We start from the raw sequence: 27,480 nt of genomic DNA on the forward strand, positions 1-27,480 counted from the left end.
CCCATTTGTAACATTGGCTGGTGACAGGTCCAAGATCCACTCCTGTAGGCTCTCCTAGTTGGATAAAATTAGCTTCTTCTACCAGGAATTAAGTCACCATTCAGGAAATGAACCACTTATTTCGACCTTTACAGCTAAATCTTCAATTCCGTAAAATCTCTGGGGATTACACTAGACAAAAACTTAACCATGAAAGGCCACATTAATGCCTCAGCTAAAAGTGCCTAATGCCTCAGCTAAAAGTGCCTAATGCCTCAGCTAAAAGTGCCCTCTGCACATTAAAACACCTGATAAAAATCAAACCCTTCATCTCCAGTGAATCTCTAGTCCTCTCAAACTGGACTACAGTAATGTGATGATGACGGGCACACCAAAAACACACTTAGCTCATTTCAAGGCCACACTCCAAGCTGTGGCCCAAGTTCTATCAGAGGAAAGTCGCTTCAACCAAATTACTCCCACTCTTATGAAATTCAACTGGCCACAAATCGAGGCAAGATGTATATTCAAAACTGCTTGCATAACTCACAAAGCTCTCTACTTGAAAAAAAACCTGTTTACCTCGAGAGCAAACTATCAAAAGCCGGACAAAAGAGCCCCCTTTGAAACTCTGAAAACTTGATCCTGAGTCCGTCAAAATTCAAGAAAGAAAACTTATGCACTTGCTCTTTCTCCAGGAATGATACTAGAATTTGGAACCTGTTACCTCATGACCTACGTAACAATCTTATTCCCTCATTTCAAGAAGAAACTTAATTTCTTTATACTCAATACATTCCTAAACCCTCACAAATAAAAAATCTGACTAGCCTAGTGCTTTCTTTCCACACCCTCCTTTTAAACTGGAGTACACCTGCCCAGGAAAAACTGTGACTCCGCTCCTACCACCACCGCAACTCCCACCATATCTACCTCCTTGTAAATTCTCACTATGCGTCCCTAGGAACTCTCATTGTCAATTGAGTAATTGCTGCTAAACAGTACACATGCCACATTGTCTATAATACAGCTCTTTTATATTACTGAAATTACTGTTGCTTGCTTTTCATATGATCTCACATAATTGCTACTACTATACATATATCCTGCTGTCTATTGAGTACTCCTTGTCATGATATTACTAGGTACTATTGTTTAGACTGATCTAGCAGTTGTAACTGCTGCTGTGCATGCACATAGGTACGTGCACACCATTGACATTGAGTCCATGGCTTGCAGGAACCTGTTGTACGGTTACATTGTGGTGCCTTTTTCAGAGCACGGCTGCCTTTGAAAGAGGCACCTCACCGGGACTGCCACGCTGTCCCACTGACTATTTAAAAAGTCGTAATCTGGCAGGAGGGCAGCGGCGACCTTCATCGTGGTGGTGGCGCGGCGGTTTGCACCGTCATGTCATCTCTTCTCCAAATGTCGTAATCAGGCCCTTAGTGAAAGTTCAGCTTTTACTTTTTAATTGTTTTTGCACATAAAGCAAGCACTGGCAAAGCCAATAGGTACTGCCTTTTAAAGGTAATTGCAGAGTAATTGGGGTTGCCTGTACATGGATGCATCTACACAAAATTTTAAAATGGTTGCATGTGTATCATGATGTTAAGCGCTCCATTGGTCCTGGCCACAGGAACTCATACTGGGGAGCAATCAACCTCACCTGTGAGGCAGTTGGCCATGGGTGTCAAAGTTAAGGGTGGAGTTGGTAGCCACTGTGTCAGCATTGTAGCTGCTGTGCTGCAGCACTGCACTCTTTTCCTGGAATCACGCTCCAATCTCTCCCTCAGAAAGGAGAATGGAGTGTAAAGCACTCTGGAAGCTTGACATGGTGCTGTGCTTGGGTAGGTGCAAAGTTATTTGGTGGCTATATTATCCATCCCTTTTTATATGTATTTATCTTAAAGAGTGTAGTTATTGTTTGGGAAACCAGAAATAGGTATTCCTCTGATTTTTGTCCTTAATAACTTTGCACCCGTTTGACAAATCTATGGCACACTTTGAACACCTATTGCACCTGTTACATTGGTGAAGGATTGAAAGTGTGGCGGTGTTTGGTCAAGTGGGTTCAAAGAAAAAAGTTGGTTCCCAAAACACACTTACACTCCAATTGAGTTTACAAAGACATTTGTATTATGTTCAACAAAAATATAAGGCAAGGCAAGGCTGTGTCCTTGCCTCCACCTTTTTTCTGCTATTGATGTGTAGATTTTCTTTTGGGCTGTGAATCTGCTTCTCCAGTACTAGGTGGCTTTAAAACCTCATCCTTATTGTTTGTTGACAACACCCTACTGGTGTAGAAAACTCCAATCAAGACCCTTCTCACCAGGATTAGTCTTTTTGGTATTAGTCACGGCCTGGATATTAATACAAATAATTCCACTATACCAAGGGGGCCCCTGAGGTTAGATGAGGGCGGAGACGCAGGGGAGTAGGGCAATCAAAATACAGGAAAAGTCTCCACACGGTTTGGATCAAAAGGCGCTAATAAAGTCGCCAAGAATAAAGGCCCATATGCATCAAGCATTTTTGGAATCGCAAACGGTGCGATTCCTTAAAATCGGCCGTTTGCGATTCCAAAAATGCTTTTTGGAATGCATCAAGCATTTTTTGAAATCGCAACATTTTTGCGATTTCCAAAAATGCGATTGCTTTTAGGAAATCGCAAATTTGCGATTTCCTAAAAGCAATGCATGAATACTTTTGAAATTGCGAATTCGCAATTAGATGGACAAATTTACCGAGTAGTTGAACTACTCGGTAAATTTGCAAAAAGTGTAATTAACACTGAAAACGCATTTTAAAAGCATTCATGTTACAGACACACATGTCCTTAGGACATGTGTGTGTGCAACATGATGCGAAAAATACATTTCAGGGGTGCAGGGGGGGTTTATTTGAACCCCCCTCACCACCCTTGAAATGCAATCAGGATTTGCGATTTTGAAATTGCAAATTCGCAAATCCTATTCATTCCTATGGACCTTTTGGCCCATAGGAATGAATGGGAATTGCGAAATCGCAATTTCAAAATCGCATTTTTTATGCGATTCGGTAGAAATAGCGATTTCTACCGAATTGCATAAATATTTAAAAAATAATCATGCATAGGCTTTTGCGAATTCTAAATTGCGAATCGCTTTTTATCGCAATTTAGAAGTCGCAAAAGCCGAGATTGATGCATGTGGGCCAAGATCTCCCTCCCAGCAAGCACTGGCCTAAGAGCCAAGATAAAACGTGTTCATAGGTTCATTTAAGTCAGCATTTATTTGAAAATCAGTGTGTTAATGTTCATTATTACAAGGTAACAAAATGAAAAAGAGAAAAAAAGGTAAACATCCCGACAAATCAATCTTTCAGCCATTCAAAACAAAACACACTCCTCACACAATCATTCTCATGCGTCCTGATCCTTAGGGATCCTATCATTCCAGCAAAAGTTAAAAGTGGAAGAAACCACAATCATAGATACCAATCATAAATAACAATGAGATTCCCTTTTGTCAGTTTGTCAGGATATTAACGAGAAATCAATTTTCAAGGATATATCTAGGGTTCATTCAATGGAAATTATAGAATCCAGAAGACTAAGACATAAACATAGACATAAATATAGGCAATGTACAGACAAAAACAATGTATACAAATATATGTGGTCACTCTAAGGATTTTCTTTGTAGCGGTGCCGACGTGCGTTTCAGTGTATGACCTATTAAAGGTCTCACCTTCCTCAGGGCAAATGCCTCCATGGAGACAAATGTGGGGGGTACCTAAAACAATAGTCATTATGGTACACAATGAGGGTCAAGGATACTCAAGATTCCGCTATTCCAGTAGGATACCCACAACCAATGTGCAGATATATGTAACAGTGCATGTGAGCTGGGATGGGAGGGTATAAAAGAAGAGACAAATTGCTAAAATAAAAGCAGGACCAAAGTACTATACACAGTGGTAAAAAAGTGGGACATAGGTTAGAGGTGATAGTCATAGTAACCAAATGTGAAAAACATGTAACTGTTTATGAAAAAGTGCACAAAGAAGAAGTGAGTTGACAGAAAGAAAAATATGTCCAGAAAAAGGAAAGAAAACTTTCCCCTACTGAGAACGGATGAGGTGATCAAGATGCCCCCAAACATACATAAAGTTTTGAAAGTGAAGAAGAAACAGAGAACATAATAGAAATCAATACCATTAGGACAAGTGCAGATACAACACGATAGTAGGACAAAGCACAATATGCTCGCAACACACTGAATCTGAAACAACAAATAATAAAAAGAATAACAAACGGGTGAGAGAAATAAGAACTGTCAGCAAAGGGTAAAGTAGTCAGAGTGTTACCGCTCAGTCAGATCAATAATCTGCAAATGGTCCACAAAATCAAGCAGAAGGTGTATTTAGTTCAATGAACAAAACTGCAGGTAGAATCCAAGTGGGTGCTATATCGGGGTCACCTCTAGGGTGAGATCAAAGGATAAGGTAGGTCACTAGAGATAAGAATAAACAAGCATTTGCAATGCAATAGGTCTCTCATTAGGAAAGTTTGAGCTTTTGGTATTGTAAATGACAACATTTTTATTTATGTGTTGGTTTTGAAAATTGCGAAATTAATAGCTTTTTTATAATGGCAATAGCTTAAAGTTTTGTAAATAGGTTTTGGGAAGCTTATGTTCAGTGTATTTTATTGTGATGAAAATCCAAGAACAGAAGTGAAATATTAACATCTTTTTGTGACATTTTTAATAAAGCTTGAAACATTGAGAGAACAGTTTAGAACCAGTTGTTGTTGAATGGTTGCACAGAGTGATGCAGTCGCGTTCAGTGGTGCTGAGTGGTGCTGTGGCCTTCAGTGGTGCTGAGTGATGCTGTGGCATTCAGTGGTGCTGAGTGATGCAGTGGCGTTGAATGGTGCTGTGGCGTTGAGTGGTGCTGTGGCGTTGAGTGGTGCTGTGGCGTTGAGTGGTGCTGTGGCATTGAGTGATGTTGTGGCATTGAGTGATGCTGTGGCATTGAGTAATGCTGTGACGTTGAGTGATGCTGTGGCATTAAGGGATGCTGTGCGCTGAGTGGTGCTGTGGCATTGAAGGGTGCTGTGGCGTTGAGTGGTGCTGTGGCATTGAGTGGTGCTGTGGTGTTGAGGGGTGCTGTGGCATTCAGTGGTGCTTAGTGATGCTGTGGCTTTACATGATGTTGAATTTCTGGACCTATTTATCAATTAACAAACATTACCAAAAATACAGCCTGAAGAGCGTCTTTGGAAAGAGTCGTTTAGATGTGCAGTGTTAAAAAAAGCATTTCAGATCTAGGGCCCGATGTAGGAGCCCTAATACCGGTCGGAAACGGCCGATTTCGGCCGTTTCCAACCGGTATTAGGGTTTTCTAATGTAGGAGCATGCTTTACAGAATCAGTATTTTACCGAATCTGTATTTACAGATTCGGTAAAATTACCGAATCGGTAAATACAGAGTCGGTATAAATACCGATTCTGTAAAAGCACATGTAGGTAGCACATCTTTGAGTGCCACAGGCCTTTCAGATTCGGTATTTTACCACCCAATCCAATTGGGTGGTAAAATACCAAATCCAGGTGTGCATGCACATCTGTGCCTGCACACCTGTGCAATGTGACACACAGACATGCCCTTAGGGCATGTCTGTGTGCCACATGGCACACAAGTCCGGAATTGGGGTGCCAGAGGGTGTCAAAGTGACACCCCCTGCACCCTTGCAAAAATCGAAATTTACCAAATCGGTAAATACCGATTCGGTATTCACCATTGATTCCTATGGGCTTCAAGGCCCATAGGAATCAATGGGGGATACCGATTCTGTATTTACCGAATCGGTAAATACCGAATCTTACAGATTCGGTATTTACCGATTCTGAAATACCTACATGTGCCCCCTTCTATTTTACCACTTCTTAAATACCGAATCAGTAAAATTCGGTATTTTAGAAGTGGTAAAATAGAATTACCTACATCTAGCCCCTGGAGAGCATTTCTCGCCCATCGTGCGTCTGCTGTCTGCTTGCAGCATGTTTCTAAAAAAGAATCAGCAGAGTCCGAAAGATATTCATGGGCAATGTCAAAAGTCACAGCAAGTGGAAGCAAGCCTGTATTTCAAGAGCTGTTAGATACTGTATTCTTGGCAACACTAAGGGCCAGATGTAGGTAAATTTTATTTTCCGACCTCTTAAATACCGAGTCATACCGACTCGGTATTTCAGAGGTCGGAAAATAAAAGTACCGAGATGTAGGTAAATGCAGATGTGCAATTACCGAATCGGAAACAGTTGGTATTTACCGATGCGGTAAATACCGACCAGTTAATGCCCATGCATTCCTATGGGCTTTGAAGCCCATAGGAATGAACGGGCATTTACCGGTCGGTATTTACCACATCGGTAAATACCGATAGCCACAAGGGTGCAGGGGGTGTCACTTTGACACCCTCTGGCACCCCCAAAAGAGGCTCGGGTGCCATGTGGCAGGCATACCTGCCCTAAGGGCAGGTCTGCCTGTCATATGGCATAGGTGTGCATGCACACATGTGCATGCACACCTGAAACGGTATTTTACCATCAAGTAGTATTTGATGGTAAAATACCGATTTTTTAATGCTTGTGGGACTCAGAAGAGTCCCACCTACATGTCAATTTTCCCTATTCCGTTAAAATACCAACTCAGTATTTTACAGACTCGGTAAATATACCTATCGGTAAATTTACCGAGTCTGTAAAATGCAGGGACCTACATGTCAAATTGCTTTTACCGGTCGGTAACGGCCGAATTCGGCCGTTACCACCCGGTAAACGCCTACCTACATCTGGCCCTAAGTCTGAGCAGACGGTATTCACGTTCCTGGACAGGCCCTGTCAGAGCAACTTTAAAATATGGCGCGCTCTGTTTCATGCGCGAGCGCCAGGCGGCTCAGTGATAGACACAGTGCAGGTTCAACATATGGAAATAGCACCCGACAGTAAACCTCTTGACATCTAATGGCATCCATTGGCAAAAGGTAACAGGCGCTTGGGTAATATGAACATAATATAGCAGCCTAAAACTCAGACAAGTTGTGAAAATTGAAAAAGAGAACTAAGCACTGTAGGCAGTAAATGCGACAGTGTAACTGACATCAAATTTGAATCCCCTGCTGTAAACCAGGCCAATTATACTGTTTGCGAGAGAGAGATATGAGAAATAGCTCAACTCTGACAGAAAAAAAAATCCCACTCCGTGGCGACTGAGAGCCCGGGGCTATTAACCCCTCTCAGTTTACGATTAGAGGCCAAATGGGCGCGGGAGGGGTTGAGATGTACCATAGAACCAGGTGGATTTTAAAGTGGTAGCTGTGCTGCAGCATCAAGTTTCATTAACTTTATGCTTCAGCACGGCTTCCGCTTCCGTATTATCAGTACTGATGCCGCCCTTGTTTGTAATACAAAAAGATGCGCCTTCATTGTAAGTGGCCTGACAATGCGTTTCCATATGCTATACCCGCCACATCAGAAAAGATAAACCCTGCATTAACATCTAATACATCTTTGTTCATGTCCACGATGCCAAAGTTTACATGGCAAAAATAAAATACCTCAAGACATCGATCAATGCCTTTGTAGTGCTTGAATTTATCAGCTAGTAGCAGAGCACACATTTGTGTTTCTTCTGCGAACTGTTGTGCAGAATTCAGTGCCCAAGGTCAAGGTAAGTGCAAAACAGAAAGAGTAAATGGGTCAGTGTGTGAGAGTGTGGAAACGAGAGGCAGAGAAGAGTGTGAAAAGAAGAGACAGAAGAGTGTGGACAGAGGGGGGAAAGAGTGTGGAAAGATGAAGGCAAGCAGGGGGAGACGAAAAAGGATGGAAGAGGAGGAAGGCAATTTGAGGGGAATGGCAATGGAGAGAAGCACGGAGAGGGAGCTTAACACTGAAACAAGGGTGGGAAGCATGGAGAGGGAGCCCTAAAGTGCAGTAGGGGAGAAAAGCACAGAGAGGGAGACAGAGTGCAGCAAGGGAGAGAGGAACGGAGAAGGAGCCCGAGAGTGCAGCAGGGGAGAGAAGCACGGAGAGGGAGCCTGAGAGTGCAATAGCGGAGAGAAGCACGGAGCGGGAGCCCAAGAGTGCAGCAGGGGAGTGAAGCAATGGAGAGGGAGCCCAAGAATGCAGCAGGGGAGAGAAGCACAGAGAGGAAGCATGAGAGTGCAGCCGGGGAGAAAAGCACGGAGAGGGAGACAGAGTGCAGCAAGGGAGAGAGGAACAGAGAAGGAGCCGGAGAGTGCAGCAGGGGAGAGAAGCACGGAGAGGGAGCCCGAGAGTGCAACAGGGGAGAGAAGCATGGAGAGGGAGACCGAGAGTGCAGCCAGGGAGAGAAGCACTGAGTGGGAGCCCGAGAATGCAGCAGGGGAGAGAAGCACAGAGAGGGAGCCCGAGAGTGCAGCAGGGGAGAGAAGCACGGAGCGGGAGCCCAAGAGTGCAGCAAGGGAGAGAAGCATGGAGAGGGAGCCCGAGAGTACAGCAGGGGAGAGAAGCACAGAGAGGAAGCCCGAGAGCGCAGCAGGGGAGAGAAGCACAAAAAGGAAGTCAGAGACAAGCAAGGGAAGAGAAGCACAGAGAGGGAGCCCGAAAGTGCTGTTAGGAAAAGAGGCCTGGAGAGGGAACCCGAGAGTGCTGTTAGGGAGAGAGGTACGGAGTGGGATCCCGAGAGTGCTGTTAGGGAGAGAGGGAGCCCAAGAGTGCTGTTGGGGAGAGAGGCACGGAGTAGGAGCACAAGAGTGCTGTTAGGGAGAGAGAGAGCCCAAGAGTGCTGTTGGGGAGAGAGGCACGGAGATGGAGCACGAGAGTGCAGCAGGGGATAGAAGCATGGAGAGGGAGCGGAGAGTGCAGCAAGGAAGAGAAGCACGGAGAGGGAGCCCAAGAGTGAAGCAAGGGTGAGATGCACGGATAGGGAGCCTGAGAGTGCAGCAGGGGACAGAAGCATAGAGAGGGAGACAGAGTGTATCAGGGGAGAGAAGTACGGACAGGGAGCCCAAGAGCGAAGCAAGAGAGAGAAGCAAGAGAGGGAGTCTGAGAGTATAGAAAGGGAGAGAGGCATGATGAGGGAGCCCAAGAATGCAACAGGGAGAGAAGTGAGGTTGAGAAGATGAGTTGGTGAGAGACGCCTGAGAGGTGGAAGGCACAGCAATGAAGCTAGACCTGGGAAAGGAGTAAGCATGGGGGGGATGAAGATGAGAACAACTGGGAAAAAAGGAGTGGGAGGGGAAGGAAAGAGGACATGGAAAGGAAAGAGAGGAGTGGAGGCTGGGGTGAGGAGTGAGAGAGGCAGAGTTAGGCCATGGCATTGAGGGGGGTAAACAGTCATAATATTGATTCCAAAATATAGAATGGACATAATATCGAAGTAAAAATATAGAATGGACAAAATATCGAATGGACACAATATAGTGGTTAAAAATATCGAATTTAAGGTAAGTAATATCGATTTTCAAAATATAGAAGTCAAAATATCGAAGTATACAATGTAGGCATTAAATATATCGATTTTTTAATAATATAATTTTTTTTAAGTGTTTTGTATGTTAGTATATGTGTGAAAAGTGTATATTAATTTTTATAATGTATGTTTAATGTATTTTAAGTAATTAATTTTATGGTATTTAATTTTTGCGTAATTTAATTCTGTAGCGGGTTGTGGGTTTATAGGGGAATAGGGTGGGAAGTAATTTAATTGTAATTAATTAAATATTTCTATTTATTTATTGGTATTCATTTTGAATTTATTGTTATTTTTTAATTGGTAATTAATTTTTATTAATTGCCAATTAATTTGTATTAATTGATTAATTGTTAATTATGTTAATTTTCTAAATTTATTTTCTGTAGCTGGTTGTTGGTTTATAGGGGAATAGGGTGGGAAGTAATTTAATTGTAATTAGGTAAATAATGTTTTTCATTTATTGGTATTGATTTTAAATTTATTGTTAATTAATTTTAAATTGGTAATTAATTTCTATTAATTGGCAATTAATTTTTATTAATTGGTAATTATTTTGTATTAATTAAATATTTGATAATTATGATAATTGTATTAATGTATTTTCTGTAGTGGGATGTGAGTTTAAAGGAGAATAGGGTGGGAAATAATGTAATTGTAATTAATTACATATTAAAAATACTTTTTGTGTATTGATAATTAATTTACTGTTAATTTTTAATTGGTATTCATTTTTAATATTAATTAGTTTTTGTTATTGAAAATTAATTAGTTGTTAAATAATTATGAATAGGTTAATATTTTTAATAACTAATATGTAGTTGTATGTCTAATTAATTATTACATAATATTAAATTGGTTATTAATTTCAATTAATGTTTTATTGGTATTGATATTTAATTTATTTTTAATAATATATTAAATCATTACTTTCCCTACTGTTAAACTCACTGGAGTGGGAATAGTAATTTTCACCCTCCCGCTATCCAACGCTTTTCCTACTGTTGCACTCTCTGGAGTGGGAATAGTATTTTTTACCCCTACGCTATCCAACGCTTTCCCTACTGTTGCACTCTCTGGAGTGGGAAAAGTAATTTTTACCCCAACGCTATCCAAAGCTTTCCCTACTGTTGCACTATCTGGAGTGGGAATAGTAATTTTCACACTCCCGCTATCCAACGCTTTCCCTACTGTTGCACTCTCTGGAGTGGGAATAGTATTTTTTACCCCTACGCTATCCAATGCTTTCCCTACTGTTGCACTCTCTGGAGTGGGAATAGTAATTCTTACCCCTACGCTATCCAACGCTTTCCCTACTGTTGCACGCTCTGGAGTTAGAATAGTAATTTTTACCCTCCCGCTATCCAACGCTTTCCCTACTGTTGCACTCTCTGGAGTGGGAATAGTAATTTTTACCCTTATGCTATCCAACGCTTTCCCTACTGTTGCACTCTCTGGAGTGGGAATAGTAATTTTTACCCCTACGCTATCCAACGCTTTCCCTACTGTTGCACTCTCTGGAGTGGGAATAGTATTTTTAACCCCTACGCTATCCAACGCTTTCCCTACTGTTGCACTCACTGGAGTGGGAATAGTATTTTTTACCCTCCCGCTATCCAACGCTTTCCCTACTGTTGCACTCTCTGGAGTGGGAATAGTAATTTTTACCCTTACGCTATCCAACGCTTTCCCTACTGTTGCACTCACTGGAGTCGGAATAGTATTTTTTACCCCTACGCTATCCAACGCTTTCCCTACTGTTGCACTCTCTGGAGTGGGAATAGTAATTTTTACCCCTACGCTACCCAACGCTTTCCCTACTCTTGCACTCTGGAGTGGGAATAGTATTTTTTACCCCTACGCTATCCAACGCTTTCCCTACTGTTGCACTCACTGGAGTGGGAATAGTATTTTTTACCCCTACGCTATCCAACGCTTTCCCTACTGTTGCACTCACTGGAGTGGTAATATTAAATGTTACCCTCCTGCTATCCTACGGTAAAATTTTGTAATTTTTTTTATTATTAACTTAAATTAATTATATCTTAATTTTAAGGTTATTTGAGTATTTTTAAGTATGTTTAAGTTAATTATATTTATTAGTTCATTAATTTTAAATTACTTTTAAAACATTTAAAAAAATTCGATATTTTGACTGACTATATTTTTTACAGACTACATTTTGGATTCGATATTTTTGTACTTACCTGTTTGTAGATAGGAATTCGATATTTTGGCATTCTATATTTTGTTGACTATATTTTGGTAAGTCTATATTTTGTCATTCTATATTATGTCAGTGATCCATTGAGGGGCACAGAGGAGATACAGAAGTGGAAGTGAGGCAGATTGTGGCGGCTACAGAGGCAGTAGAGAGATTAACCAGGAGCAATGACGCGTGCCGCTCAATGTAAACCAGCTGAAAGACAAGCAGTTCAGAAGTGAACAGGCAGCATCTGTTTTCAAGCACACTCGCGTTGACATTAAATAACTTCCATGCCAACAATCGTCGTAGAACAGAAAAAGTGGGAGCATTAAAAAACAGGAGTGAATGGATTTTCCTTGTACACTTTGTTTGAAGTAAAGACAAATTCAGGCGTGAGGGAAATAAAATCAAGACATTTTTGGCTTAAAAAGTCTTCTGCATGAATCTGGTATTTTGCAATGCATTATGTAAAAATATAATATTTTATAACTGCTTTATTTGGTTTTTAAGATGGCAGCCTTTTACCTTCCCAAAGATGAGACTTAAGTGTAATAAACGACATGTGGGACATTCCAGACGTGACACTGTGCACTACAGAGATGTTTGGCTCTTTATACCTTCGTGTATATGCCATCTTTTTAGTTTAAGATAAGCGGGAGACAGTCCGTCATTTATATCTTTAATCAAGTTATTGAGCAACTCGGTCGCTCTCGCTCTTCGTCCAATCCACGGTTGCAGGCGTTTTATCACGTGACCACATGAGGCTCACGCCACTCACCTTCAGTAGTGGCGCTGGCGACTATCAGGCTGAGCAGGTCCACATCCACCGTAGACCCTGGACCAATCTGCTTCTTCATCTTGACAGCACCAGCCTTCTGGAAGCCGCGACTCCTTTCTCCGGGTTCCGCCTCCTTTCCTATTGTCAGTGACACAGCCTTTACGTGCCAGCATTACGTCATCACACAAGGAATTCCTAGAGACATCCGTTTCTGTTACTGGCGGACATTTTAGGTCTATATGATGCATTCACCTAATAAAAACAAGTGAGGGAAGCCCCGCGCGAATGAGCCTGTAGCCCGGTGAGTGGGGCGGGTGAGGCTTAATTGTAGGGGTGTGTGTGTGTGTGCATGTGCGTGGGTGTGTATGCAGTGTGTGTGTGTGTGTGTGTGTGTGTGTGTGTGCGTGCATGCGTGTTTGTGTGTGTGTCTGCCTGCGTGTGTGTGTGTGTGTTTTTGCGCACTTCAGGGAATGTGTGGCAGGTGATGTGCACGGCACAGGCCTGGACGTGCGCGTCCACAGACTCCAATCGCCGCGTGTGCCCGACCCCTGTCTCAGATTCCCAGAAAGTGGGCAACAATAGATACTTCGCTGGACGCAATGCGAAGCATTGCTTTTACCAGCTCGACCTAAAAAATGGACACGTATACATAAAAGAATATACTACTCAGAGTGAAAGGTAGGGTGTGAATGACAAGACTCATAAAATGGGATAAATGAATAATGACATAAACCGAATGAGAGGGACTAAGCAATCTTCTATTGAAATATAAGGAAAACAGAAAAATAAAGAGGTGCTTAAAAATAACATGAACTGTGTAAATATTCACCAGGAGGGGCGGAGGGGTATCAGAACGTGACTTCAGGTGGATGAGGAAAGCATCCAAATGCGGGCAGAAAGAAATGGCAAAACGCCGCCGGGAGGTCTTTGGGACTCCTCCGGTCACCGAGGCTCTATGGCATCCAATCTAAAAAGGATTAAAGAAAACAAAATTCTAAGGGCAGGGGCAAAAGACGGCCCAGAACGGGTAAGGCTCAAGGGGGGCCGAGTGATAAAAAGTTGGGCGTCTGGGCTGCAAGCATGTGATGCAGCAATGCGAACATCCGGAAAAATCAGGTAATATAAAGGCCACCTCATTAGAAGGATCCAATCAGGAAAAGGGATCCCGGGGCTAGACGTATTGACGTGCACAGAGCAGAAGAGCGGGAAGTAAGGGATCCTCTAAAAACTCCAGGTAGTAAATAAAACAGTAAGCACCAGGAGGCAAAAGGGGGAATAAACGTAAATGACCAGAACTAAGTTACAAAGCAACAAGAGCGGAAAGCATGAAAAATTCCTGTTGGTGCCAAGGACACAATATCAGGGTCAACATAAAATATACATAACCTACGTGAATAAAATGGTAAAAAGAAAAGTAGAATATAAGAAAAAAGGGGAAATATATTTGTTCCCTAACTTACCGGACCGAGAAATAGTTCTTTTGGGTGCCGGGCGGGAAATTGTCGAAAGAAACAAGTCAAATGGAGTAGAAAACATAATTAACACCAGAATGGAGCAACAAAACAGGGAATCAGGTACGGGAAGAAAAAAAGAAAGCTATTCAAATGAAAAGAACACATATCAAGTACTGACTGATGGAGCCCCATCAAAGGCAGAACCAAAAATAAAGGATAAATATCAAATAATGGCATCCTCCCATGGGAGATGCTCATTGAGGCCCTCAGTTTTAGTGTTTAGGGTATCGATCCAAAAGTCCTCTCTTTTTTTGTGAATGGCTTGTATGGCAGTCCCCTTGTGGGCATGGACTCTTTCCAGTATGGTCCATTGAAGATCGAATTCACTGTGTTTAGTTTCTATCCAGTGGGTAACTAGAGGGGCTGTTCGTTTGCCAGTCCTGATGTTTGAATTGTGTTCACACATGCAAAATGTGACTTCCCTGCCAGTTTCTCCAATGTATGCCAAACCGCAAGGACAAAGGAAGGCATAGATAACTTTGGTCGCTCTGCAGTTTTTTATTTCTTTAAGAGTTATGGTGCGATTATTGACAATAACCTGGTCAAAGTTATTTGGTGGCCATATTATCCATCCCTATAAATATTTATTTATCTATCAGAGTGAAGTTATGGTTTGGGTAACCAGAAATTGGAATTGCTCTGATTTTGTCCTTAATAAGTTGGCACCCGTTTGACAAATCTATGGCACACTTTGAACACTTATTGCACCTGTTACATTGGTGAAGGATAGAAAGTGTGGCGGTGTTTGGTCAAGTGGGTGCAAAGAAAAAAGTTGGTTCCCAAAACACACTTACACTCCAATTGAGTTTACATAGACATGTGTATTATGTTCAACAAAGGTGTAAGGCAAGGCTGTGTCCTTGCCTTCACCTTATTTCTGCTATTCATATATGGATGTGTAGATTTTCTTTTGGGCTGTGAATCTGCTTCTCCAGAACTAGGTGGCTTTAAAACTTCATCCTTATTGTTTGCTGACAACACCCTACTGGTATAGAAAACTCCAATCAAGACCCTTCTCACCAGGATTAGTCTTTTTGGTATTAGTCATGGCCTGGCAATGAATGCAAATAAAACAACATTTATGACAACAAATCCCCATAGACAATTTAGAGGGTCTCTGTGATTGGGGGGGGGGTAAACTTGGAGAGGGTACTGTATTTGTTTACCTATTTGTCAGTGTTTCAAGTAGCAAAGCTTGGGCTAACCAGGTAACAAGTAGTATGCTTTTGCCTAACCACGTGTGGAATCAATGTTAAACTTTGCCAAGAACACCTCTTTTCATCCTATATACCTCTTAATGGAAATTAGAGCCCAAGCTGTGGCGGCTGCTGTTCACAGCTCTGAAGAGCATAGCAATGTAGAGCCCTTGGGGGCTGCAGAGAACAAATTCCTGGGAACCACAATAAAACTCCCACAAAGTACTCCATTTATTTCTTCACAATGGATCTGGCCATGCAACCAATAAATGCCAAACTCAGGCTTAATCCAATCCTATATTAGCTGTGGATTTGGCTAATCAGGGAGGTAGAACCCTATGGAACTGGACTGAAGAACATCCTGAATTACGGTGTTCAGTTTCACTCCCCTTTTTGAAATATGTTAGGCAGACCCTTTTTAACCTGGGCTTGCCAGATCTGTGGAAATATCCCTTATCTATTGCCAACTCTTACATCAAACTGGAGAAACTGACCTTTTGGGAGAATTAAAAGTAGAAAATAATCCGATTATTGCACCATGTAGATTGATTGATCGGCTCTGATAAATTAAGATTACACCAGCGTTTGAGAATTTGCTTGATGAACAAGGACCTCAGTTTACTAGGCTGGGGACTTTACCATTGCCAGCCCACACCAGCAAATGGTTGCGACACTCAGAGGTATGTTCCCTCTGTCCTGTGTGTAGGGAGGCAAATAAGTCTGAGGTACATCTTTATTCCCTTATGCTACACAACGCAAGAATTGGATTGTGCTGCTCTGCACATTCCTGTGAGTTTGTCAGCACAAAAAGAATATACACGATATGGAGTAAGACCTACATATTTGTATTTGAATTTGTAGGTCTTACTCCAATACATGTATATTCTTTTGGATTGTGAAAAACCTTGATTCTATATGGCCCATCAGAATTAAGATTTTGAAGCAGCTTGCATTTTATTCTGATTCAGCCTAGTAGCACTAAAGGCTGTTATATTGCCTATGGGATCTCTGATATGTACATATTTGTTAATTGCACTTTATTCCCCAGACATTTCCCATATTGTTTTTATTCCTATAGTCTTTTTTCTGATGCTAGTGATTTTAATTTACCAGAATACTGTTGCACTTAATTTTCTAGTCCTGATAATTTTTACATTATTCTTATACTGTATTTTATGGTTGGGTTTACTGTTTATATCTCAAAATTGTGTTTTAGACGTATTTTTGGCTGCAATCCTTGAGCCCATGTTGCTTTCTGGTAAACTGAATGAACCATGTAATGTTTTATCAATATCCTGATTTTATAGTCTTTGACCAAAATGAAGTGTTTTAAATACTGAATACTGAATGACCCACTAATGGTCACATGCTAATGGAAACCTATAAACAAATACATAATAAATAGAGTATATCTTCATCCACATGAGTTATTCTTTGCATGCACTCATGTCACACAATAAAACTGCACAATCTAAAATCTACATCCTTAAGTACCCCTACGCAACAAAATGAAAAGTGACCTAACAGTGAGTTACACAAACTACTATTTGGAGGACATCTTTATTGGCCACTAAGGAAAAAAATTATAATCTTGAATATTGGTTTTATCTTTGGGCTTATGTATAGCACAATCCTACAAAAAGTAGCAAGGATGCACAAAAAATAGACTAAATATATAAAGTTTAAGTATTACTACATGAATAACTAAGACACATTTATGGTCATATGATTATGTAAACCAATGAAAAAATGCATAAGAAATAAAACAGAGAAAAATAAAATCACATTAAATCTGATTGCCACACTTTAGTTATAGGTAGTATTTCCAGAGATAGAATTCCTCTGATTTTCGCTCTGTAATAACTTTGCACTCATTTGACGAAGCACCCTAAAACTTTCCAGACCTACAGCATTTTCTGCATTTTGAGATGATGCAAATTTTTGTAATGAGTTGTTAAGGGGGTGCAAAGATAGAAGGGGAGCCCCAAATGCCTTTTTCCACTAATTCATTTTTCATAGACTATTGTGATTGACATGGCTTGAAATTATTGAAAAGATTGATATGAAATGTGGCAGGATTATACCTTATGGTGCACAAAAAATACTTTGTTGGTACTGCAGTTTAGTAGGGTAAGTAATTTTTAAGATATAAGGCATTTAAAATTAGCTATATATGTACCCCCAATGACACAACATACAAGAGACGTCACTCACATATGACAAATGCCCTACATTTTTTAAATGTGAGAGGAATGCTTCTGAAAAAACTAGAGATCATATTTGAGCAGCATTCTTTTACTTTTTTAAGCTGATCTAATTATTATGAAAGATAATAATTCAATTAGTTATTAATAAGCAAGTCACATAAATAAGTTCCTGAAACCATGCGTTTAAAGGTACAAAAGTCTTGAACTGTTTGGCTCGTTTCACTCTGCATGATGTAACAAGAAACGCCAAATGAATTACAATTGCAAATCTTGTTTACAATGTAGATAGTTGAAAACACTTGCTGTGTATTTTGTAAATGCAAAAACGTAAAATGATCAATGTAAATAAGTCTATATTCATATTTAAATCAGTATCAAGAAACAGTTTGTCAGAATACTTGCTGCAAAAGTGTTAACATTCTTGTCAAAGTGTTGGTTTCTTTCAGTTCCGAGATGAACCATACCTGCTTAAGATCATCGTATGTAAGCAAAAGAAAATTATTTTGGCCACACATTTTCATCCATCCATTGACGTGATCGAACCAGGAACCATAAGGAACTAAATGAAAAAAGAAAAACACAAGAAAGTGGTGCTGCTGTTTATATGTAACATGAAATACTCTGAACTGAAGAGAAACATTTAACTGAACCGTCGGGAGCCATCCAACGCTACAGTGCTCCAGGCAGTCCGCACACATGGCACAAGACCTTCCTCTGATGCGGCACCAGAGGGATTTCCTTTCAATCAAAACAGTCTCGGGAGCTGGGCAAGAGAATCCCGAGCTCCTGAGGCTGTCCAGATTCTTTCACATAAATGACAATAAGCGCACATGTTGGGCTGACGACATTGCAGTGAAACCAAAACTGAAATTAGCTGATCGGCTAATTTCAGTTTCACTGCATCGGTGCTTAGGGGGCTATCTCAGCCCACTGAGCCCAGAGGCAGATGGGAAAGGTGTCACTGAAAAGGGGAGAAGCACCCCTAGTGGATGCCTGCTTGGGGATTGCCGCTGGAGGGTGACACCTAAGCAGGGATCCACCCACTAGGCACAAGGGACTTGGGCAAGGGCCTTTGCTCCACCCACATTTTTTGGCCATATTCAGTCTTTCTGCCCCTGGGGGTGCAGATAGGGGCAATAGCCCCTGACCTGCCCCTTTGGGGAGACAGAAAGCACAGTGGACATGCACATGTAAATATAGGGGTGGGGGCTGCCCAAAATGGGCATGTCTATGCCCCCACCCTCCCCTAAGTCTTTTCACCCTTCTAGGGGGCATATGGGGGATGTTAAACCTTATCTGCCCCCTCCCAGAAAGCCCACTAGGCATGAGGGATTTATTTATTTTATGTATATAGGGTTGGGGGCTACTCAAAATAGGCATGCAAATGCCCCCCAAAAAAATTCTGCAGTTGCTATGCCCCTCAAGAGACCGATGGAGGCATTGGCCCCCGATCTGCACCCCATGGGGGTAGAAAGCATATTAGGCACCAGCGATTTATTTATTTTATGTATATAGGGTTGGGGGCTGCCCAAAATAGGCATGCCAATGACCCTACACCCTTCCCCAAATTCCATAGTCTTTCTGCCCCCCTTCCCGGCAGGCAGATGGTTAGCCCCCGATCAGCCCTGCGGGGTGGTAAAAACCACACCAGACACCATGGACTTATTTATTGTATATATGTATATAGGGGTGTGGCCTGCCCAATAAGGGCATGCCAATGTCCCAACCACTCAAAAAAATTGGTGCAGTCTTTCTTCCTCCCCCAGGAGGCAAATGGGTGCAATAGCCCCTGAACTTCCTCCCTAGGCACAAGAAATTATTGTTTTTTTTTTTTTTGAAAAATCTTTATTGTCAGGATGGCAAGAGATATAAGTACATAGACATATGTATATCACATTTGCATACCATTAGTATTTGTCATCGACAGAGATGGATAAAACATTTTGCGTTGCAACCTATGGCATTCGTTTCCTTAATTTGGACATGTAACAGTGAGGAGCAATTATCATACATAGATTGTGTCACCTTCTTATAACATTCCCACTTGTTACCTCGTGATCAGCTCCCTTTTGGTATACTTAGTACTTCGTAATAAATTCAAGTTTCAAAAACAGGTAAACAATAAAACCCAACTAGTGTCATAGAAATTATTGTTTTTTTTTAAACGTAGGGTGGGAAGCAGCCCAAAATGGGCATGCCAATGCTCCCATCCATCTCAAAAAATATTGCCACAGTCTTTCTGCAACAGGCAAATGTTGTGGGTTCAACGTAAGCCACAGCACTCTGGACTTCCACAGGGGTCTAGTTTTCAGAAATGTCCGGGTTTTTTAGGATCTCCTAGATGTCTGCTAACCTGGGACCAAAAACACAGGTGCCCACCTATCTACCACAAAACAACCTGGTTTTTCAAGGGGGTCACCAGTGTTTTTAGTACCGGGCTCGACAGCCATCTTGGGAAACCTGCCAAACATAGACACCCGGGGGGAGTTGTGGTTTGGATTGTGTTGATCCCCCTATATTTTCCTACCCAGAATCCCCTGCAAACCGCAAATTGTGCTTAAAAAACAATTGTTCTCACTTTTCTGCGAGGGACAGTTGTCTGATTACCAGGCCACCCAGCGTTTCCCCAGATCTCCTGATAAAAATGGTACTTCAATGTTGTGGGTAGGCCTTATGCCCACAATAGGAAATGGCCCAAAACCTACTGTGGGGACTTCAAAATGATCGATCCCAAAACTACCTGGTTTTGCAAGGGAGTCACCTACACTTTTGGTCATGTCTGAACTGGGGTGGTGTGGAGTGCCATTAAAAACGATGGATTTAGGCCCAGATCTCTGTACTGGAGTGAATGTATGACATTGTTCTGCATTCTGTCCATCAACTGTTTTGCATTTGTCACCCCGAGTGGGAAGGGTATCCTCAGACGTGAGTCCCGTGCTCTCCACACCACTGGAGTCAATCTATCCTGGCTGAAGACGGCCGATAGCCAGAAACCAGTCCTAAGATGCTTGATTTCGGTCCAGGGAAGACATGGCTTGGCAGTTCGAGCTGGACTGTTCCCATGAGGCACAGGGTCAAGGCTGATTTGCATATGGCCATGTCTGAACTGGGGTGGTGTGGAGTGCAAAAAAACTATGGATTTAGGCCCAGATCTCTGTACTGGCGTGAATGTATGACATTGTTCTGCATTCTGTCCATCAACTGTTGGTTTTGCATTTGTCACCCCGAGTGGGAAGGGTATACTCAGACGTGATTCCCTTTCCTTTCCACACCACTGGAGTCAAGCTATCCTGGCTGAAGACGGCAGATAGCCAGAAACCGGTCCTAGGATGCTTGATTCTGGTCCAGGGAAGACATGCCTTGGCAGTTCGGGCTGGACTGTTCCCATGATGTAGAGGGTCAAGGCCGATTTGCATATGGCCATTTCTGAACTGGTGTGGTGTGGAGTGCAAAAAAACGATGGATTTAGGCCCAGATCTCTGTACTGGGGTGAATGTATGACATTGTTCTGCATTCTGTCCATCAACTGTTGCTTTTGCTTTTGTCACCCCGAATGGGAAGGGTATGCTCAGACGCGAGTCCCGTGCTCTCCACACCACTGGAGTCAAGCTATCCTGGCTGAAGACAGCTGATAGCCAGAAACCGGTCCTAGGATGCTTGATTCCGGTCCAGGGAAGACATGGCTTGGTAGTTCGGGCTGGACTGTTCCCATGAGGCACAGGGTCAAGGCTGATTTGCATATGGCCATGTCTGAACTGGGGTGGTGTGGAGTGCAAAAAACAATGGATTTAGGCCCAGATCTCTGTACTGGGGGGAATGTATGACATTGTTCTGCATTCTGTCCATCAACTGTTGGTTTTGCATTTGTCACCCCAAGTGGGAAGGGTATGCTCAGACGTGAGTCCTGTGCTCTCCACACCACTGGAGGCAAGCTATCCTGGCTGAAGACGGCTGATAGCCAGAAACCGGTCCACAGTAGGTTTTGGGGTGTTTCATTTTGTGGGCACAAGGCCTACCTACACAAGTGAGGTACTAATTTTTATCAGGAGACTTCAGGAAATGCTTGGTGGGCAGAGGTTTGTGGCTCCATGCAGATTCCAGAAATTTGCATCACTGAAATGTGATGAAAGTGTGTTTTTGGGCCAAGGTTTGAGGTTTGCAAGGGATTCCTGGTACCAGATCATGGTGAGAGCTACACAAATCACCCCATTCTGGTTTCCCTTGGGTGTCCTGTTTTAAAAAAATTACAATATTGTTATGTTTCCCTAAATGCCAATTGAGCTAGGGTCCAGAATCCACTGCTGGGCACATTGTGAAAAAAAGGTCAGTTTTCACTGGAAAAATGTGATGTGCCCACATTGCGTTTTGGGATGTTTCCTGCCACAGGCTCTAGGCCCTCCCACACAAGTGACAGTATACAAGCATTGGTTCTGACAAGAAAGAAACCGTTAGGTATAGTACTTTGTCCTCAAAGTGGTAGGACCATCAATTAATGATTCAACAAAGCACAACAATGATTAAACTGACAAAAAAATCAACTAAATTGAAAAAGTGCTACTAGATATATTAAAAAAAATAATATAATCTTAAGAAATTAGTGATAAACGACAGAACTGATGCACAATGAATATAACTACAGTAAACAGATCTTAACAACACCAAAAAAATGAAAGTGGCTGATATTTCACAGTAGTATCAACAGTACATAATAAACATAAACATAACAAATATAACACATCCAACATAAATTAATTGAAGAGCATTGAATTAACAATGAAACAAGCTTTAAAGAGACCTAGGATTTACATTCCTCATTGTTTTGGTCTAATTGACCAATAAAGCTTGTATTGTGAATATCGACGTTTTGATCCCCTGAATACGTGTGTGTTTTGAAATACATCACCATTGGGTATTCATCAGGACTATCAATCAATTGCGTACAGCCTGTGTAAGAGAGAGGGAAGTTTGTTTAGATGTCAGTGTGTGGAAGATTTCGTAAGGTGTAAGTACACCTTTTGAATAGAATTTTCACTGGAAAATGGAGAAACAGCAAGCCTCTGTATCAATCAGTGTCGATGACCTGCCCATAAAACCTGTGTAAATATATAGACAATCCATTTTCCTTGAGGAGTTTTATACACTGGATAATTCAAGGTTCTTATCTCAATATCCAGATAAGTTAGACCCAAATGTTTGATCGTAAAAGAAGCATTAAAAGGCATTAAATTGTGTTGGCAGCGAAGTTAAACGGAACACTCTTCCTCCTACCATGAAAAATAGGGACAGGTTTAATAAGTTATTTATGTATATAATGTTAATAAGTAGTGCATTGAAGGACTACAATTCATACCTCACATCCAGAATTTTCGGTGGAGGTGTAAGAAGCCGCTGCAGCTTTCTGTAATATTTGGTGAAATCAAAAACGAAGAACCAGGAAAAGCCCGTACTTCCTTGGATCCTATTGTAAGACACAGGGGGGAGGGGGGGGGGGGGGGGAGAACAATCATTGTTCAAATATACCCGGTCAAGAGCCTGTTCAGATATCCAAGACATGTCAGGGATAAAAACTCTCCATCTAGTCATCGAAAGAGAAGACAATCTCATTTCAATAAAAAATTGCTATCACTGGCATTATGAAAAAAGGGGGGAAGGAATCACACAAATGTTAAAGGCTCGCTCAAGAGGCTCAAATTATAATTCCATTGGGTATTTCAATTTGCTGAAATCTTACGAAATCTTCCACACACCGACGTCTATATAAACTTCTCTCTCTCTTACACAGGCTGTACACAATTGATTTATAGTCCTGATAAAGACCCAACGGTGATGTCTTTCAAAACACACACGTACTCAAGGGGTCGAAACATCGACCTTCACATTACAAGAGTTATTGCCCATTAGATCTAAACAATGAAGATGATAAGTCATAGGTCTCTTTGGGGCTTTTTCATTGTGTGTTATATTTGTTATGTTTATTTTGTACTGCTACATGTGAAATATCACCTCAGCATTTTCCTATGAAGGAGGCTATTTTACGGATTCGGTAAATAACAAATTGGTATTTACTGATTCGGTATTTACCAAATCATCATTTACCGATTCAGTATTTACCGAATCGATAAATGAGATGTAGGAAGCACTATAAACAGTGCTTCTGGGCTTTAAGAATTCGTTATTTAGGAATTCCTATGTAAATGCATAAATGTGCATGTACACCTGTGCCATGTGACAGCCATACATGGGGCATGTATGTATGCCACATGTGCACACCAGCACTAATCAGGGGTGCAACAGGGTGTCAAAGTGACACCCTGCCACCCTTGACTTTTTCCCAATTTTACCAAATCTGTAATTACCGATTCGGTATTTGACATTCATTCCCATGGGCCTCCAGGCCCATAGGAATGAATGGCAAATACCGAATCGGTAATTACCGATTCGGTAAATACCGAATCTTAACGATTCAGTATTTTTTACCGATCAATTACCTACATAGGATTTACCGATACTAAAATACTGAATCTGTAAAATTTGGTATTTTAGAATCGGTAAAACCTATTTACCTACATCTAGCCCATAGTATTTTCTTTATTTTATATATTAACACTTTTTCAAATTAGGTGAGGCTTTTGTCAGTGTAATCTTTGTTGAGCTTTGTTGAATCATTAATTGATTGTCCTACCACTGTGAGGACAAAGTACAGGGTTTCTTTTGTGGCAGAATCACTGCTCGTATACCGTATCTTTCTACAGGTTCTTCACGTGAGTGAGGCACAAATATTATTGGGTGACTTATGGGATTGCTCGGTGGGCGGAAGTTGGTGGCTCCCTACAGATTCTAGAACTTTCCATCACAGAAAAGGGAGGAAAATGTGTTTTTGTTTACAAAGTTTAAGATTGCAGGGGATTCGGGGTAACAGAACCACACAAGCCACCCCATCCTGGATTTCCTTGGATGTCTAGTTTTTGAAAAGGTAACGTTTTTCTAGGTTTCCCGAGGGTCGAAAATCCACAGCTAGGCACGTTGCAAAAAAAGGGATTGTTTTCACTGGAAACATGTGATGTCCCGAAGTTGTGTTGTGGGCCTTTTCTTGTTGCGGGCACTAGGCCTATCGACACAAGTGAGGTACCATTTTTATTGGGAGACTTGGAAGAGTGCTGGGTGCATGGAAGTTTGGGGCTTCCTATAGATTCCAGAACTTTCCATCACAGAAAATGAGGAAATTTGTTTTTTGACAAAGTTGGGGGTTTGCAAGTAATTCTGAGGTACAGAGCCTGATGAGATCCACACATGTCACCCCATCCTATATTCCACTAGATGGCTAATGTTTACAAATGTACAGGTTTGCTAATTTTCCCTATGTGCCAGCTGAGCGAAGGTGCATAATCTACAGCTAGTCACATTGTGAAAAAAGGATCAGTTTTCACTGTGAAAATAAGATGGGTCCATGTTGCATTCTGGGCCATTTTCTGTTGCGGGCACTAGGCCTACCAACCAAGTGAGGAACCGTTTTTATCAAGCTACTTGCGGTAACATACAACAGTAGAACAAGTGTTATTACCAATTTAAGTTCTATGCATTTCGGTCTTCCAAATGTAAGACAAGGTGTAAAAAAGAAGTCCTTTTGAAAACTGTCCTCTAATACTCACGCTAGTATGGGTAACACAATTACAGAGATTGCCAAATAACCACTGCTTCTAAACTCTATATTTTGTTCCTATTCAGGAAATGCATAGGTTTTCTTGATACCTATATTACACTATTTATATTCTACCAAATAAATTGCTATATACCCAGTACACAATGAAAAAACATTGCAAGGCATAGCTCAGTTATTGGCCGTGGGTATCTTGGATTCTTATATAATTCCTATATATCCCCACAAACAGAAGAATTTGTTGGACTTAACGGTAAATTGCTTTAAAAAATCCGCCATACTTGCAAGAAATTACAGGTGAAAAGGTTGGCACAATTAGTTGTTTTTTCAACTAAATTTTAATATTTTTTTATTTTAACTGTTAGTTTCTATAGGACAACCTTGAATGTGCTACAAAAAAAGACCTCTTGTTCAATTAAGATTGTTATCTTCTTTTTGGAAATGAATAGCTATCTGGGATCCATTATTGCTTTCACACTCATTTCTACCACTAACTGGAAGGAGGTTGAAAGCACAAAAAATACAAAACATAGGGTAGGTCCCAGTAAAATGCCACAACTGTGTAGAAAATGTTGGCTTTCTGAGAAAAATCTGCCTGTACCTGAACGCTGGGAAGATGGACACTTTAGCACTACAAACCGTTTGTTGATACCATTTGCAGGGAGGAAAAACAGAGGCTTTCATCTGAAGCACTTTTTCTCCATTTTTTCCCCAAAACACCACATTTAGCTGTACTTTGGCTTATTTCTCAGTCACCTCCAGGGGAATCCATAAACCCAGGATACCCTTAGAATCCTCAGGATGTTTAAAAAAAGGGACACAAATTTGGTGTGAATACCTTGGGCTCCATTATGATGTCGGGTACATCGCCAATCCGCCCGACAGAAATGCCCGCCCGCCACCCTTTCCCCCCCCGCCACATTACAATGGCGGGGGGGACCGCAGCGGTGGCAAACACCGCCCGCCACTTTTCCACCCCGGTCGCCTTGCGGCCGGGGCGGAAAAAGGTTCATATGGTGGCGGCCAGCCATATTTGCATGTGTGGCTATAGGTGCCTTTCCGCGGCGGCGATCCCGCCACGGAAAGGCAGGCGGTCATTGCCATTGGGGGCCCCTGCGGGCCCCCATGTTGAAGGCCGAGGTGGGGGTGCACAGGGGAGGTAGCTATGGTACCCCCCTTCATTTGCATATACAAAGCGGCAGGCACCGCGCGGTGCCTGCCGCTTTGCATATGCAAATGTGAAAATGCATTTTTTGCATTGTGGCGGGCGGTGCAGAGAGCACCGCCCGCCACAATGCTACAACTACAGGAAGTGCCCGCCACTGTGCCGGGCACATCCTAATAGCCTCCACGCAACCCCCGCCCTTATGGCGGGCGGTCCCAATCACCGGTAGGATGACGGGCGGACAAAGTCCGTCCGTCATCCTAATGGGCCCCCTTATATGGACAAAGGTTCAAGGGGGCCTAAGCACAAACAACTCCAATTAGCCAAAATAATGCTTAGCACGGGGGAAGGCCTATCAGCAAAGGGGTTAAGGGTGATATTATTTTTATTTTGAACATCCATCTTCTATACTAATGAAGTGTCAGCCTATCGTTGCTGTCATCATCACTGCAAATCATGGCTGTTCATGGTGGTGCTCTTTCCTTCGTTCTAACTGGCAACAAATAAGGGATGAAGTGTTTACATTTCATCTTATTTAAATGTTTCTTAGTTCTAAACTAGAAAAGCACATCTGCAGACTACCAAGCGGTAAAAAATGATTAAAATTAAACTGCACAAGCCAACATGTTTTGTCTTCCGTGTGTTGCAGGATTATAGCATGAACGTGGCCTAACAACATTAGAGAACTTCACATGAGCACCAGATTACATTACACAATGTCCAATCCATTTGGTGGTTAGGCCACATCTCCTTCTCCATTGTAAATATCCTTCTTCACAATGGGTACTCATTTCCTTGGTAGCATAGAACCATCTTCTCCAAGATGGAATTCTGTGATCAATCCATTGATCTTGATCTACTTCAAATGTAATCCCTTTCCTTTCTTGTCCTTCTACTGTTTTGCCCTTCTGTCTTTTCTTTCCTTTAGTCCATTACCCATGAAAACAGAATGTCTTGAATTTTTCTTTTCAGTTTAATTTTCTCCTTATTTCCATTCAAGTTTTCCTAGTGCAGATGCAGGCCATCCTTTTAGTCCCTGTGTCCCATTAGGAATGAAGTTTGCATTCACTAACGTACCCACACCTTATCAGTGTTCCACAACACCATTTATGTATCTGATTGGTTCAGGTGGGGTTTATTTGAAGTAATGTGCACACCTACCTGTGTGTCTGGTCCTCTAGTGTGGTCTTGCATGGTCTCATTTTGCAATGCTCCCACATCTGCCTTAGCCTAATTTTGCCTTTATGGGGATTATTTTGCAGCACTCACAGTCTTTTTCA

General features: G+C 41.8%; 1 protein-coding gene across 1 annotated transcript in view; it reads right to left on the reverse strand.

Annotated features, from left to right (window-relative positions):
* Positions 1–27,480, reverse strand: part of LOC147701762 (sulfotransferase 2B1-like) — a 251,611-nt gene that overhangs the window by 43,615 nt on the left and 180,516 nt on the right. The window contains exon 5 of the mRNA XM_086930380.1: positions 17,843–17,937. Within this exon, the coding sequence (XP_086786506.1) occupies positions 17,843–17,937 (95 nt within the window). The remainder of the gene's footprint in view (positions 1–17,842; positions 17,938–27,480) is intronic.

Source organism: Lissotriton vulgaris, chromosome 7, assembly GCF_964263255.1.
Source record: "Lissotriton vulgaris chromosome 7, aLisVul1.2, whole genome shotgun sequence".
NCBI classification, from domain to species: Eukaryota; Metazoa; Chordata; class Amphibia; order Caudata; family Salamandridae; genus Lissotriton; species Lissotriton vulgaris.